Here is a 15,216-nt window from a genome sequence, read left to right on the forward strand (position 1 = left end):
GCTTTAACCCAGGGGTCTCAAACTCAATTTACCTGGGGGCCGCAGGAGGCAAAGTCAGGATGTGGCTGGGCCGCATAAGGGATTTCACAATTGCGGCGCATCGCCACCTCTGGCCGCCCCTCTCACTCTTCCTTCACAGAGAGGGGTGGGGAGAGGCAGCGATTGACGTCAGGAGGGGCAGAGCTGAAAGCTCTGCCCCTTCCAGGAAATGCCGGCGGATTGCCCCCCGGGCGATTTGGAGGCTCTGCAGCCCTCATTTAGCGGCGGGGATGCGGCGGATTACTTGGGAGCACTGAAGCGAACTATAAGGAAGCTTTTGCCGATGCGGGCCACAAAATATTGTATCGAGGGCCGCAAATGGCCCGCGGGCCGCGAGTTTGAGACCCCTGCTTTAACCCTTCCTTTGCTCCCACAAAGGTCATCCAGTAAATGTTTAGGGCTTTTTTTTTGGGGGGGGGGTACTGTGCATCATAACCAATACATTTTCCCTGATTGTTTTAATACTGTCCCTAATCTTTTAGAGCAGAGAGGAAGTTCTGAGCTCAGATCCACTTTTAATTCAAATCTTGCTCATTGTAGCTCCTTCAATCTGATTGTTATGGGTTACCTTACCTGGCATGATCTGATCACCCCTTCTTGCGCAGCAATAGGCAGACCCTGTGAATACACAGCTGTCTATGGCATGTATCTGTTATACATCATCACAATGTAGGTCAGCGTAATCATTCCAAGCTCCTCATGCACAATACGTTTATTGTAGCATGTATAAAAGATGCCATTATACAACTTACAAATGAACAGCAAATAACTTATGTGCTACTATTTTCAGGTCTTGTCACATCAGGTCACAAAACGTTGCAATGCCAGGCGTCACCGTTCCAGACCAACCCATTGTGACGTCGCCTTGCGGGGACGGATGTGTGCGGACATACTTGGAACTGGGTAACACTGTACGGAGCTGAGCCCGACCTGGCCAAGCCCACAACTAGTAATACAACTCAATGTATTTTTTTTTTTTACTTTTTTAGTAACTATATTTACAAAATAACAATACAAAAAAAATCTGTTAGAAAAAAATCCACCAACTCTTCATTTCTGCCACTGGAGCAGATCAAGGGTTAGAAGTTAGGGTCAGAGGGTCAGCAGCAATGGGTTCTGCTCAGTAGTATTTGTGCGTGCCAAATCCATCATCCGCCTTCCTCTTCCTCACGGCGGCGGCATCTGTTGGCAGCGGGCAGGACTGGGGGGCAGACGGGCTGCAGCACTTTGTTCTGTTCTGAAGCTGTAGTCATACTGTGGAAGACAAAGCGGAAAGGCCTGTCAACTGGGCATTATTCATACCAAGGACCATGTAGATGTACCTGTGTATAGGATCTGCTTTCAACCAAATGTATATCAACACTGCCATCTTGTGGTAAGTCTCTAAACTGCAAAACTAAAAGTAAAAAAAAGACTATACAGTATATACCATTTTATTTATTGTGTTTATAAAGAGCCAATATATTACACAGTGCTGAAAAAGTAAATAAATAGAGAGACGGACAAGGTACATGATGATGCAATGGAGTTTAAAGGGAACCTGAACTGAGTAAAATGATTTTAAATAAACAGATGATGTACCAGCAAATCAATATTACATACCTCACAACGATTGCTTCCAGTTCCGACTTGATCTAGTCGGATAGGAAGCCTTAGGGACCTTTTCCACTATATCAGTTGCTATCAGTTATAACTGAAAGGACAACTAATGTGAAAGGTAATGCCCATGTTTCCATATGGCTCAAGTGGGCCATATTACAGGTTAATGGAATGCTGACCCGGAAGCTGTCATCTCCATATTTAAAAATGAGGATGGAGAATTCCATTGATCACAGTGAACAGACAGGATATGGGAGAGGAGAAAGAGATTAATGAGTTGACTACACGGGAGGTAAGTATGAATTGTGTATATGGCTGCCATATTTATTTCCTTTTAAACAATTTCAGTTGCCTGGCAGTTCTGCTGATCTATTTGGCTGCAGTAGTGTCTGAATAACACCAGAAACAAGCATGTTACTAACCTTGCCAGATCTGACATTAATGTCAGAAACCTCTGATCTGCTGCACGCTTGTTTAGGGTCTATGGCTATAAGCATTACAGACAGAAGATCAGCAGGGTAGCCAGGCAACTAGTATTGCTTAAAAGGAAATAAATATGTCAGTCTCTCCATAGCCCTTTTGCTACAGTTTTCCTTTAAGTCTAATAAACCACATAAATCAATAAAATCCAAGTCAGTCCACAGGAAGGGCACTCTATGAATGTGGGGCATGATCAAGTTGGATACACTAGGAGGGAGGACCCTGTCAGAGGCTTGCAATCTAAAGGATTAAGAATACTGTGGGGACAGATAAATTGGATACGTACCACCAGCAGGCTTTTGTTTGACACACACACAGTTCAACTGAAGCAAACAAATTAAATTAGAGAATTTTCCCCAAAATCAAATTACATTGTTTCATCACAATTGAACAACATATATGTGGTTCGTAGCGGATCCGAGATGAAAAACGAACTTTGACAAGTAACTTGTCTATATATCTTATCTAAAGTTTTGATAGTTTGCACAGCAAATCTAGCTGCAAACAGCTTCAACAGTTTATGATCATTTATTCCTGTGATACAATGAGGGAAGCCATGTTCTGTTTGTGACATTACACAAAGGCAAGCTGATAGCATCTTCAGCCCTCAGCTCAATCCCCTTCCCTCCGCCCTCCTCCCCTCTGCCTCTAAAATCTCTGGCTAGTAACCTCCTCCTCCTGCCCAGACTGAGTTCCCATAAGCCCTTGCTACAGTGCCAAGGCACTCTGAAGCTGTGGGCGAGGCTTGTTTAGTTTATAGGGAATTAGAGTATTAAAACAAAACAAAAAAGTATTTGGCTTGAGGAATGCCCTATAAACTATATGAAAGGAACACAATTATGCAATGAGTAAAAGTTCATCTCGGATCCACTTTAAGCAGGACGGATCTATTTAACGAAGCCAGCTCAGTTGGATTTCAGCAGGTTTGACATCATTGTCAGATGGTACTGTGAATACAGAGATTGGCAAAACTCATTTATTATTTATGTAGATCAGAAAGTATGAACTGCCAGTCAGATGAGGAAGCTTTTAGTCTGTGTATGCATATGTTACACCTGTGCTTAAGTAGTTAAATGCACAGCATTTACAGAGAGGAGTGTCAATTAGTTGTCTCATGTTTTCTAATTTATTTTTTAAATCTATGTACATGGGAGTTTCTGTCATTGTACTTTCTCAGTGAATGTGAGGCTTGGCTACTGCTTACCTTGAATGCTTGTTTGTGATGTTTGCTTCTGCCACTAAGTTTGTCCTCTGGCGGGGCTAATAGTTTAAATATCAGTAACATCCAATGACTACAATATAAGTTTTCAGCGTTTACCCCTTTGAACAGATTTCCCCAGCAGATTGCCTTTTTCCATCCTAATCCATGACCTTCCTCCTCTCCAACAAAACCCCCTCTTGATGTCCCTTCCTAATCCCCCTTCCTAAACGCCCATCCCTAACTTATGCTCAATGTGAGCCCCATCCCGATGCTTAAACCTAACTTCCCTTGCTAACATACACTCCTGAATCAGTATGAGAGATTAAGTAGCAGGGATGTATGGATCAGTAACACTAGAGCAATATGGGAAAGGAAGGACCAGGGAAGTATGGATCAGTAACACTGGAGGAGTATGGGAAAGGAAGGACCAGGGAAGTATGGATCAGTAACACTGGAGCAATATGAGAAAGGAAGGACCAGGGAAGTATGGATCAGTGACACTGGAGCAATATGGGAAAGGAAGGACCAGGGAAGTATGGATCAGTGACACTGGAGCAATATGGGAAAGGAAGGACCAGGGAAGTATGGATCAGTGACACTGGAGAAATATGGGAAAGGAAGGACCAGGGAAGTATGGATCAGTGACACTGGAGCAATATGGGAAAGGAAGGACCAGGGAAGTATGGATCAGTAACACTGGAGGAGTATGGGAAAGGAAGGACCAGGGAAGTATGGATCAGTAACACTGGAGCAATATGAGAAAGGAAGGACCAGGGAAGTATGGATCAGTGACACTGGAGCAATATGGGAAAGGAAGGAGCATGATTCTCAGATCAGTGACACTGGAGCAGTATAGGAAAGGAAGGACCAGGGAAGTATGGATCAGTGACACTGGAGCAATATGGGAAAGGAAGGAGCATGATTCTCAGATCAGTGACACTGGAGCAGTATAGGAAAGGAAGGACCAGGGAAGTATGGATCAGTGACACTGGAGCAGTATGGAAAAGGAAGGAGCATGATTTTCAGATCAGTGACACTGGAGCAGAATTGGAAAGGAAGTAGCAGGAATGTGTAGATCAGTGACACTGGAGCAGTATGGGAAAGGAAGTAGCAGGGATGTGTAGATCAGTAACACTGGAGCAGTATAGGAAAGGAATTAGCAGGGATGTACAGATCAGTGACATTGGAGCAGTATGGGAAATGAAGTAGCAGGGATCTGTGGATCAGTGACACTGGAGCAGTATGGGAAATGAAGTAGCAGGGATCTGTGGATCAGTGACACTGGAGCAGTATGGGAAATGAAGTAGCAGGGATCTGTGGATCAGTGACACTGGAGCAGTATGGAAAAGGAAGGAGCATGATTCTCAGATGAGTGACACTGGAGCAGTATGGGAAATGAAGTAGCAGGGATCTGTGGATCAGTGACACTGGAGCAGTATAGGAAAGGAAGGAGCATGATTCTCAGATGAGTGACACTGGAGCAGTATGGGAAAGGAAGTAGCAAGAATCTGTGGATAAGCGACACTGGAGCAGAATGGGAAGGAAGAAGCAGGAATGTGTAGATCAGTGACACTGGAGCAGTATGGGAAAGGAAGTAGCAAGGATCTGCGGACCAGTGACACTGGAGCAGTATGGGAAAGAGCAGGGATCTGTAGATCAGAAACACTGGAACAGAATGGGAAAGAAGGTAGCAGGGATAGGCAGATCAGTGACACTGGAGCAGTATGGGAAAGGAAGGACCAGAGACCTGCATATCAGCAACACTGGAGCAGTATGGGGAAGGAAGTAGTAGGGATGTGTGAACATGAAGTAGGGCTGGAGAAGATTTAGTGATGGCTGCGCAGTATTGGATAGAAAGTAGTTAGGATGGAGGAGCAATGGTGCAACAGAAACAGCTGGGGACGGAAAGGCACGAGGACAACTAGAGGAGCCCAAGTCTTTACATTCTTTAAACATTCATGGAAAGTAGATGCAGGGTCGGCGCTACCATAGAGGCAAAGGAGGCAGCTGCCCCAGCGCCCCAGAGCTTGTAGGGGCCCCCAGTGGCTACAAGAGGAAAAAAAAAATTTCAAATCGACCTTATAGTTCCTGAGAAAATCGATTTTAAAGTGTCACTTTTAGTACCTAACGGTAGTGTAATTTTACATGTATCAAAAGAAAGAGCAATACATTTCCTGACGGGGTTTCCTGGGGGTCCATACGCAGCGTTTTGCCCAGGGATCGCTATACAGCCGCAATATGGTATTTTTATGGCATTTTTTTCCTATTTTCCCAATTTTTTTTTTTTTTTAATGTTTAGAGTGTGGGAATTTTTTTTTTTAAATTATGTGGGGTGCCCCCTCCTGAAACGTTTTAACCCCTTGTCCCCCATGCAGGCTGGGGTAGCCAGAATGTGGAGCTCCGACCGATTGGGGCTTCAAACCCTGACTATACCAGCTGCAAAAAAAGGTCCCTTAATGCCAATTTTTGCTCCGGGGTATCTGTTGGGGGGGCCCCCCAGGTTTATTTTGCCCTGGAGCCCCATTGTTGCTTAAACCGGCCCTGAGTAGATGACCAGTGCTTAAATACTTAGAAATACAGTACATATGTGTGGACACATCTTCCACAAGCATGAAGTGTTGCTAAGCTATTCAGCATCACTTTCCGCACAATGAAGGACGTGGAGTTTTGCCGGGACACGGTGTTATGAGAGTTAGGAACTTTAATGAAATGTCACAGGCATTCATTTGTACCTGGCAGCTTGGTGCCTGGTGACAGGAGCAACATGAGGCACAGTGTGGACATAGTAGAGCAGTGGGAAAGGACAGAGACAGCGACAGCAGCACAGTGGGGACAAACAGTGGCACAGGGAGGGCCACAGGGGTGACGGCGCCATGTGAGTCCAGTAATAAAAGTAAATGGGGAGATAGAGAGTTAGGCTTCAGGCATTGCATGTAATAGATTCTACCCTTATCTACATTCATATAATGTTCTTTTTATAGCATACGTCTTAAAAATAGCTTGCAATAATGCGACAGGCTATAAACTATATCTAAACAATTTGCGCATATTAAATAAAATGTGACGGTCCCTTAATACAAAAAGCTTGAGCCCTGCTCATTAATGGTAATTTGTTTCCCTGTATCATTAAGTGGGAATAATTCCCATCACTATTAAACAGCCCCCTGCAAAGAGCCAAAATGAACTGCCAGCCTTAATCACAGGAGACAGATTAATTTAATAGAAGATGGAATTCACTAACTGTCAGAACTGCACACTGAGCAAATAAGCATCACATAGATTAACAATCTTCCTATCAACAGGAGTTAAGCCCTGCTTTATTAGATGAAGCCTCACTCACTCTAAAATATACCCATTGTTTATGAATGAGAACGTCTCCTGCACTAACATTCCCACATTGCAAAACAATGAAACTCACTTGCTTATAACATCCAGTAACTTAATGGCAACTCTAAAGGTAACTTGTCATGCAAAAGATGCACACTGGGACACATTTCCACCTTCCTTAGTTCTCTTTACCATGAGCAGCTGAAGGTGGTGAATGTATCGCCTGGCAGCTTCTCCTGTTCACCGGCTAGCAGCGGCGGACAGGTAAAACAACTCAAAATGGTGCAGGGAATTGTGGGCGCACCATGCAATGCCATGGGCTATAATGTGAATTAGGGCTATAGCACCACTCAGACAATAATTTGGGTGTCGTCAAAAAACAGAGCCCAAATGAATATAAAAACAGTGTAATTCGGCCACCAGCAAAAGCTGGCAGCCGAATTACATCTTATCCCAGAGTCAATGGCGGCCTGGAGGGGGGATAGTAATTAACGCTGCCAGGACTTTTACAGAAGGATGAGCCATTTGTCAGCTTTGCCCTGTGCCCGAATTTCCTGGTGCTGTTTTTTGCATGTATGTGTGGCCAAGTGGCCCTCCCATGAAATTGCATCCAAACATGGCGGTTGCCATCCCAGGACGCGGCACAAGATTTTTTCTGGCCACCGGGTAAAGCCACCACATGTTTACTGTGACACGCATGGTGTTACCAAGCACTGCCATCTGGCTGCATGTAATTGCAACTGTCACAGGCCACACTGACTAAGCTACTGCCCACAATGTGAATTTCACCATGGGAACACCAACACTTGAGGTGCAAACTTTAGGCCAGTGTTCCTCAAACCTGTCCTCATGACTCCCCAACAGTACATGTTTTGCAGGCAACCTCACCTATGCACAGAGGAGATAATGTCTCAGCGACATGGAATCCACCTAGCTGAGACACTAATTACCCCACCTGTGCATAGGTGAGGTTCCTGTCTGTAAAACACAAGCTCTAGTTTGTAGCAATGCTTAGCTACTAAGATACGGATTTACACACAGTGTTTCACAACTCTACAAGCAAGGGGAGGGGGAAGAGGCAGGAGGTAGAGAGACACAGGCAGGAGGCTGGAAGGTATTGTCTGTGATCTGTCCACACAGGAGCAGCTTGCTAGCAAGTAAGGATTAAAGAATGCCAGCCAACTAGCCAAGTACATCTGTTGGTAACTTTTCTTCCATAATAGCACCATCATTTGGACAATCTGCTTTGCTAAAAGCCTCTAAGTTCTGTTTGTGATGTTTACATTCAGTTCCCATCATAGCTGAACTAGTTAACCACAATTTTATCACCTGAGTTAGGCAAAAAAATATGTAAAGCTCGCCATACAAACTCGATTTTGATTGGCCAAATGGGCCCCACCAGCCAGCCATTGTGCCTTCCCCCTACAAATGTGAAACTGGAGCTACTACTGCTTTAAATAGCAGTGTTCCAGCGCTATTCCTAATTCAGATCTCCTACCTTGGGAGGTTTTGGAAGTCTTCGGGAGCCCAAGTGCTCTGGAAGATGGCCCGCTCCGTAATGCGCATGTACGGAGTTGCCATTATTGGGGAGTACTCGGGCTCCCAAAGACTTCCGAAGCCTGCTGCGGTGAGAGATCTGAACCGGGGTACCAGTGCTGGACCGCGGGGACCGCGAGAGGAACAGGAAGGCTCATTAGGACCCAGAGCCTTCCCTTTCCTTAGAAAGTATCTGTTTTTTTTTTAACAATGATTTCAGACTCACTTGAACCTTCTTCCCCGTTGGCACCTAATCCTAAACCTTCCCCTCCCAGCACCACTGCAACAGAGCTATTGGAAGAGGTTAATGATGTCCCTGTACCAACGTGGCTGTACCTAGCAGTGACGTAAAAGGAACCCAAAGTGAGAGACCTATAGAGGCTGACATTTATTTCCTTTTGAACAATACCAGTTGACTGGAAGTCCTGCAGATCTCTTTGGCTGCAGTAGCGTCCGAATCACACACCATAAACAAACATGCTGCTAATCCAGTTACTCTTTAGTCAGAAACACCTGATCTGCATGCTTGTTCAAGGTACGTGGTTAAAAGTATTAGAGGCAGAGGATCAGTAGGATAGACTGCATTATTTAAAAGGAAATAAATGTTAGCCTCCATATCACTTTCAGTTCAGATGCGATTTAAAAGGAAATTAATAGCTCAGCCTCCATATATTTTTCATCTGAAGTTCCTTTTAAAGCGAACCCGAGCCGAAGGGTTCAAAATCTAACACTTACTCCTGGGGAGAGAAGCCTCAGGATGCTACTGAGGCTTTCCTTGGTTCAAACGAGCCCCCCTGCTGCTGAGCATGGCTTTCGCCCCAACCCCCCCCCCCCTCCCCCCCCCCCCCCCCCAGGGCTGTGGAGTTGGTACAAAAATCTTCTGACTCCAACTCCTCAGTTTATGAAACCACCGACTCCAACTCCGGGTACCTAAAGTTGCTCCGGCTCCAACTCCACAGCCCTGCCCCCACGTTGCTGTGCACAGCCCCTCTTCGCATTGGGGCCACGCAGCTCCTCTTACTGGTTCCAGATGCTCGCAATGGCCATACGAGACCGTCAGCGCATGCGCAGTATGAATTGTCACTAATCCCATTGGGGCCACGCAGCTCCTCTTCCTAGTTCCAATTGCGCGCAATGGACGACTGAACATACCCACGCATGCGCAGTAGCACGGAGCCTGCGCACATGGGCAGGCGGGCTCAGTCGGCTATTGCGCGCACTTGGAACCAGAAAGAAGAGCTGTGTGGCCCCAATGTGATTGTCAATTCAATTCAATAGGATCCTGAGGCTTCCCTCTCCTTAGATAAGTATGGTGTACGGTTTAAACTATTAGGGCTCAAACCCACTTGCAGTGTTTTTTGCCAGCGTTTTGTGTTTTGAAAACGCTCTCCCATTCACCTGGGAATCGCAATTTTACCATGATTCTTACTCAAGTGAATGGGAGAGCAATTTGAAAACGCAAAATGCTGGCAAACAAACGCTGCAAGTGGTTTTGAGCTCTCACGGTCCATTTCCAATAGGAAATTACATGTCCCATAAGTTTTTCTGCATGCAAATTTTTGGTGTTATTATACAAATTTTAATGCAAATTTTCGTATGCGTCGAACAATCATCACATGGGTAACAGATGTATGGTGCAGAAATCTGCAGCACGCAATCCATATTTGTTCTGCATCACACCACATGCAAAAATGTGCATTCAGTGGAGTGACTCCATTGACATCAGGGCTGTGGAGTCGGAGCAATTTTGGGTACCTGGATTCGGAGTCAGTGATTTCAATAAACTGAGGAGTCAGATGATTTTTGAACCAAATCTATAGACTTTGTAAAAATAAGACTACTAAGGAGTCAAAGCAATTTTGGGTACCTGGAGTCGGAGGTTTCGTAAACGGAGGAGGCAGAGTTGGATGATTTTTGTACTGACTCCACAGCCCTGAATGACATGCATTGGTTTCATTTTTAATGCGAAAAATCGCATTACGAATTCCTACTAAGTGGAAACTGGCTCTTAACCTTCCTGGCGGTAACCCCGTAGTTCGGGGTAAGCCGCGCAGGAGGTTTTCTCAGGCCCTGCTGGGCCAATTTGCGCAATTTTTTCTTTTTGCTGCACGCAGCTAGTACTCTGCTAGCTGCGTGAGCACACCGATCGCCGCCGCCCCGCGCCAGAGCCTCCCCCCCCCTAGACCTCTGCGCTGCCTGGCCTATCAGCGCCGGGCAGCGCTGAGGGGTGGATCGGGACTCCCTTAGACGTCACCACGTCCATGACGTCATCCCGGGGAAGCCCTCCAGGAAATCCCGTTCTTTGAACAGGATTTCCTGATCGCCGGAGGCGATCGAAGAGGGTAGGGGGATGCCGCTGCACAGGGCCTAGGGCTCGCTACATGATTTTAAAAAAAAAATTCAAAAAACCGTCTGCGCTGCCCCCTGGCGGTTTTTAATAGACCGCCAGGAGGGTTAATGGTCTCAGCTCACAACACTAAATCTAAAACCTGGTTCACAATGCAAGAGCTTTTTAAGCTCTTGTGATTTGAAAAGCTCTATCTAATGCAATGCTATGGGTGCTTTTTATAACATCGCATTGCTCAAGTGAGGACACACACATGGCATTACATTAGCAAGAGCTTTTCAAATCACAAGCACTTAGAAAAAGCTCTTGCAGTATAAACCAGCCGGAATGGCTGCAGTCAGGTTGCAGTTCTGTTCACCACCATATGACAATGGAAGGTTTAGTATCACAGTAAATCTATAGTCATTCCAGAACAGGTGCAACAATATCTTCTTTTAACTTTACATACACACTCATATGTGGGGGCTGTCATCTTTATTTGGCTGCAACGTTGATCTTTTATTGGCAGAACGTGAGCCACAATACTGAAACAACTATGCAGCCAATAGTCAGTCAGAGCATGTGATATCTATTTGTGCTCTGGGTCAGTGACTCAGAAACATAAAAGCAGAGTACAGCAGCCAGGTCAGTAGCATTTTCAAAACTGAGGACTGAGTCAGAAACCGCACTTTATACTGTCTGCTTAGTTCAGGTTTCCTTTAATAAGCTACATGTGGCTTTTCCTGCTCCTAAGCCTTTCAAAGGGTCATCACTAAATCCGAGATTAAATTACAACATTTGCAATTTATGACTTTAAAACATACTTTAAATGCTGCAAGTTGCAAAAAGTTTTCAGGGCCCTCAAATTCTCCTCTGCGAGCCTTGATAATGTGATGGTGACACAAGGTTATACACTTAAAGGGACACTTAAGTAAAAAAAAAAAATGAGTTTTACTCACCTGGGGCTTCCAATAGCCCCCTGCAGCTGTCCGGTGCCCTCACTGTCTCCCTCCGATCCTCCTGGCCCCGCCGGCAGCCACTTCCTGTTTCGGTGACAGGAGCTGACAGGCTGGGGACGCGAGTGATTCTTTGCGTTCCTGGCCACAATAGCACCATCTATGCTGCTATAGCATATATCATATACCATATAGCAGCATAGAGGGTGCTAATGTGTCTGGGAACGCGAAGAATCACTCGCGTCCCCAGCCTGTCAGCTCCTGTCACCGAAACAGGAAGTGGCTGCCGGCGGGGCCAGGAGGATCGGAGGGAGACAGCGAGGGCACCAGACAGCTGCAGGGGGCTATTGGAAGCCCTAGGTGAGTAAAACTCATTTTTTTTGTTTGACTTAAAGGGAAGGTCCAAGCAAAAAAAAAAAATGAGTTTCACTTACCTGGGGCTTCTACCAGCCCCATGCAGCCATCCTGTGCCGTCGTAGTCACTCACTGCTGCTCCAGTCCCCCGCTGGGAGCTTTCTGACCTCGGAGGTCAGGGCCGAATTGCGTACATTTTTACACATTTCCGCTAGTGCAGGAACATTAACGCATACATTTTTACGCGTTAGTGGTGCAACGCGTAAATTTTTGTTCCTGCACTAGCTGGAATGCGTAAAAATGTATGCAATGTGGCCCTGACCTCCGAGGTCAGAAAGCTGCCAGCGGGAGACTAGAGCAGCAGTGAGTGACTACGAGGGCACAGGATGGCTACATGGGGCTGGTAGAAGCCCCAGGTAAGTAAAACTCATTTTTTTTTTTTTGCTTGAACCTTCCCTTTAAGTGTCCCTTTAAAGGGAGTCTGAAGCAATAATAACAACATTTATAACACAAACAAAAAAACACAGATACTCACCTAAGGAGAGGGAAGGCTCTGGGTCCTATAGAGACTTCCTGTTCCTCTCCTCAACCAGTCGTTCCTGTGCTGGTTCCCCCGCTTACAGTCTCTGACCGATGGGTCGGAGACTGCTCTCTCTTCTGCTGCGGGAGCCTTTGGCAGTCTTCGGGAGCCCAAGTGCTCCTGAAGATGGGTCGCTTCAGACTATGTATGAGCGAGCGTGCACTCTTCGCACAGTATGGAGCAGCTCGTCTTCAGGATGCACTCGGGCTCCCGAAGATTTCAGAAGCCTCGGGTAGCAGCAAAGAGGGGAGCACAAGGGAGCCAACACAGGAACGCCAGGACGAGGAGGGAAACGGGAAGGCTCTATAGGACCCAGAACCTTCTCTCTACTTAGGTTTGTATCTCTTTTTTATTTTTTATTTTTTTTATTCTGGCTTCCGACTCACATTAAGTATATGCATTTGCCTGCATTGCATTTAAAACTAGTTAATAAATGGTATCAGTAGCCAATACCCCTTTACCACTCGAACAGATCATCAGGGACCTCTGTGTGACTGATACTGAGGTGAAGCCCCTCTTACAGAGAGATATCATGGCAGTTTCCGGTCTGTGAACCTGGTTGCATTGTGGGAGATAACAGCAGTTGACAACCGTCAAGCAAGCAGTATTTACCTCTGAAAATATTTTTTTTTTCTAAACCCTTTTAGCCAATCACATTGTAGTGTTTTTTTTATATAGATAATGGCAGTTAGTGCTGCTGTGTTTTTTTTTTTCATGTTTGCCAGCAGTAAAGATCTGCAGGCTCACGGAAGATAGAACAACATGAGCGATTTACACGGCAAGTAGCAATCATCTCTTGATCTAAAGTTGTGCTCATACTGTACGTTTACATACCCTGGCAGAATTTATGATTTATTAATTATTTTTCATAGACTATGAATGATAAATCAAAATCTTTTCTTTTTCATCACAGTTAGTGGTTAGCTGAAGACATTTACTGTCAAACAGCTGTGTTTACTAGGTTCTGACATCACAATGTGGGAGGGGTTTCACCACAATATCAGCCATACAGACGTCCCTGGTGATCTATTCGAGAAAGGTAAAGATTTCTCATCATGGGAAAAGGAGTATCAGCTCCTGATTGGGATGAAGTTCAATCCTTGGTTAGGGCTCGTTCACACTTAGGCCCCATACACACATCAGACCATAGTCTTTGGAAAATGAAAGATCACAGACCAATCTTACCACCTTTCATGTAGTATGAGAGCCATACTCTACACAGTCTTTTCTATGGAGCTGAACTCCACATCAGAAAAAAATCTTTGCAAGATGCTGCACACACAGATGCTGTACAGACACAAAAGATCAGTATCTGCAAAAGATCTGTTCCTGCCAAAAATCCATTCCTGCAAATTGCAATGATAGTCTATGAGATCTGCAGATCATCATACACACATGATTTAACTGACATTCATCTGCAGATCAAGCAATCATCTGCAGATCTGAAAATCCATCCAGGTGGATCTGATCTGCAGATGAATGTCAGTTAAATCATGTGTGTATGATGATCTGCAGATCTCATAGACTATCATTGCAATTTGCAGGAATGGATTTTTGGCAGGAACAGATCTTTTGCAGATACTGATCTTTTGTGTCTGTACAGCATCTGTGTGTGCAGCATCTTGCAAAGATTTTTTCCTGATGTGGAGTTCAGCTCCATAGAAAAGACTGTGTAGAGTATGGCTCTCATACTACATGAAGGGTGGTAAGATTGGTCTGTGATCTTTCATTTTCAAAAGACTATGGTCTGATGTGTGTATGGGGCCTAAGACCTTTTTGCTCTTTTTTCAAGCGCCGGAGATTTTGAAAATCGCCCCTAAAAGCTTGTGCAATGATTCCCTATGAGAGTGTTCTCATCTGAGCGGTTCATTTCTGATCCGCTCAGCAAAGCTCTGCCTGTACCATTTTCTGAGCGTTTTTGCTTAATAGGAGGTATAGGGAAATCACAAAGTGCTTGAAAAAACGCTTTGTATAGCGATTTCCCCAGCGCTTTGATGAATAAATACATTGTATATATTCATCTCCGGGTCAAATAGATCACTTCCTGACTTGCCTAAAGAAGTGCAAAAAGCCGATTCGCTCTGCAAAAGCGCTTAAAAAAAGTGCTTTAACCAGTTCACCCCCAAGGGTTTTTACCCTAAGGCCCGGTTCACACTTGCGGTTTTGCAAAAACCGCACCGGAGCCGGACCGCACCGGAGCCGGATCGGACCTGAACCGTACGGTTCCTGTCCGGATCCGGTCCGGTTGCATACGGTTTCCGTGCGGTATAAACACGGTTGCGGTCCGGATCCGGATTCTTAAAGAGATAACAACCTGTATAAAAACAAAAAAAAATGTTGGGGTCTGGGAGGTCAGCAGAAGGGGGACCTGTGGAATCAGGCCCTCCGCTGTTTAGCACTCACCTCCACCTCCAACATGCTGCCAACATCTCCTGCTCGTGCTGCTCCACTCCAAAATGGTTGCCCATGTGTCCCCGATACAATATCGCCGCAACAATCCTCATAGGAAGTGGGGTAGAACATCCGGATTTTTTGCCAGTGTGTTGTGCGCTCTCCGGTTCTCATTGGTTTCCATTGGCCGGATGGTGCAGTCCGGCTCCGCCCCGGATACGGCTGCCGGAGGAGCCGGACCAAAAAATAGTGCATGTTGGAACGGACACCGGAGTCCGGATCCGGTCCGGCTCCGGTCCGGACGAAACAGACACATGTGAACCCTGGCATAGACTTACATTGTCCGTTTCGTCCGGCCAGCATGCGGTGCGGCTCCGGCACGGCTATTCCGGATAGCCACCGCTAATGTGAACCGGGCCTTACGGAC

The 15,216-nt window shown here is 45.7% G+C and overlaps 1 protein-coding gene across 7 annotated transcripts in view; it reads right to left on the reverse strand.

Moving 5' to 3' along the window:
* Positions 1-736: 736 nt before the first annotated feature.
* Positions 737-15,216, reverse strand: part of MVB12B (multivesicular body subunit 12B) — a 245,602-nt gene continuing 231,122 nt past the window's right edge. For all 7 annotated transcript variants that reach the window (XM_068248176.1, XM_068248171.1, XM_068248175.1 and 4 more), the window contains one exon: positions 737-1,293. In XM_068248176.1, the coding sequence (XP_068104277.1) occupies positions 1,207-1,293 (87 nt within the window). In that variant the 3' untranslated portion in view covers positions 737-1,206. The remainder of the gene's footprint in view (positions 1,294-15,216) is intronic.

This window comes from Hyperolius riggenbachi, chromosome 8 (assembly GCF_040937935.1).
Source record: "Hyperolius riggenbachi isolate aHypRig1 chromosome 8, aHypRig1.pri, whole genome shotgun sequence".
In the NCBI taxonomy this organism is placed as follows: domain Eukaryota; kingdom Metazoa; phylum Chordata; class Amphibia; order Anura; family Hyperoliidae; genus Hyperolius; species Hyperolius riggenbachi.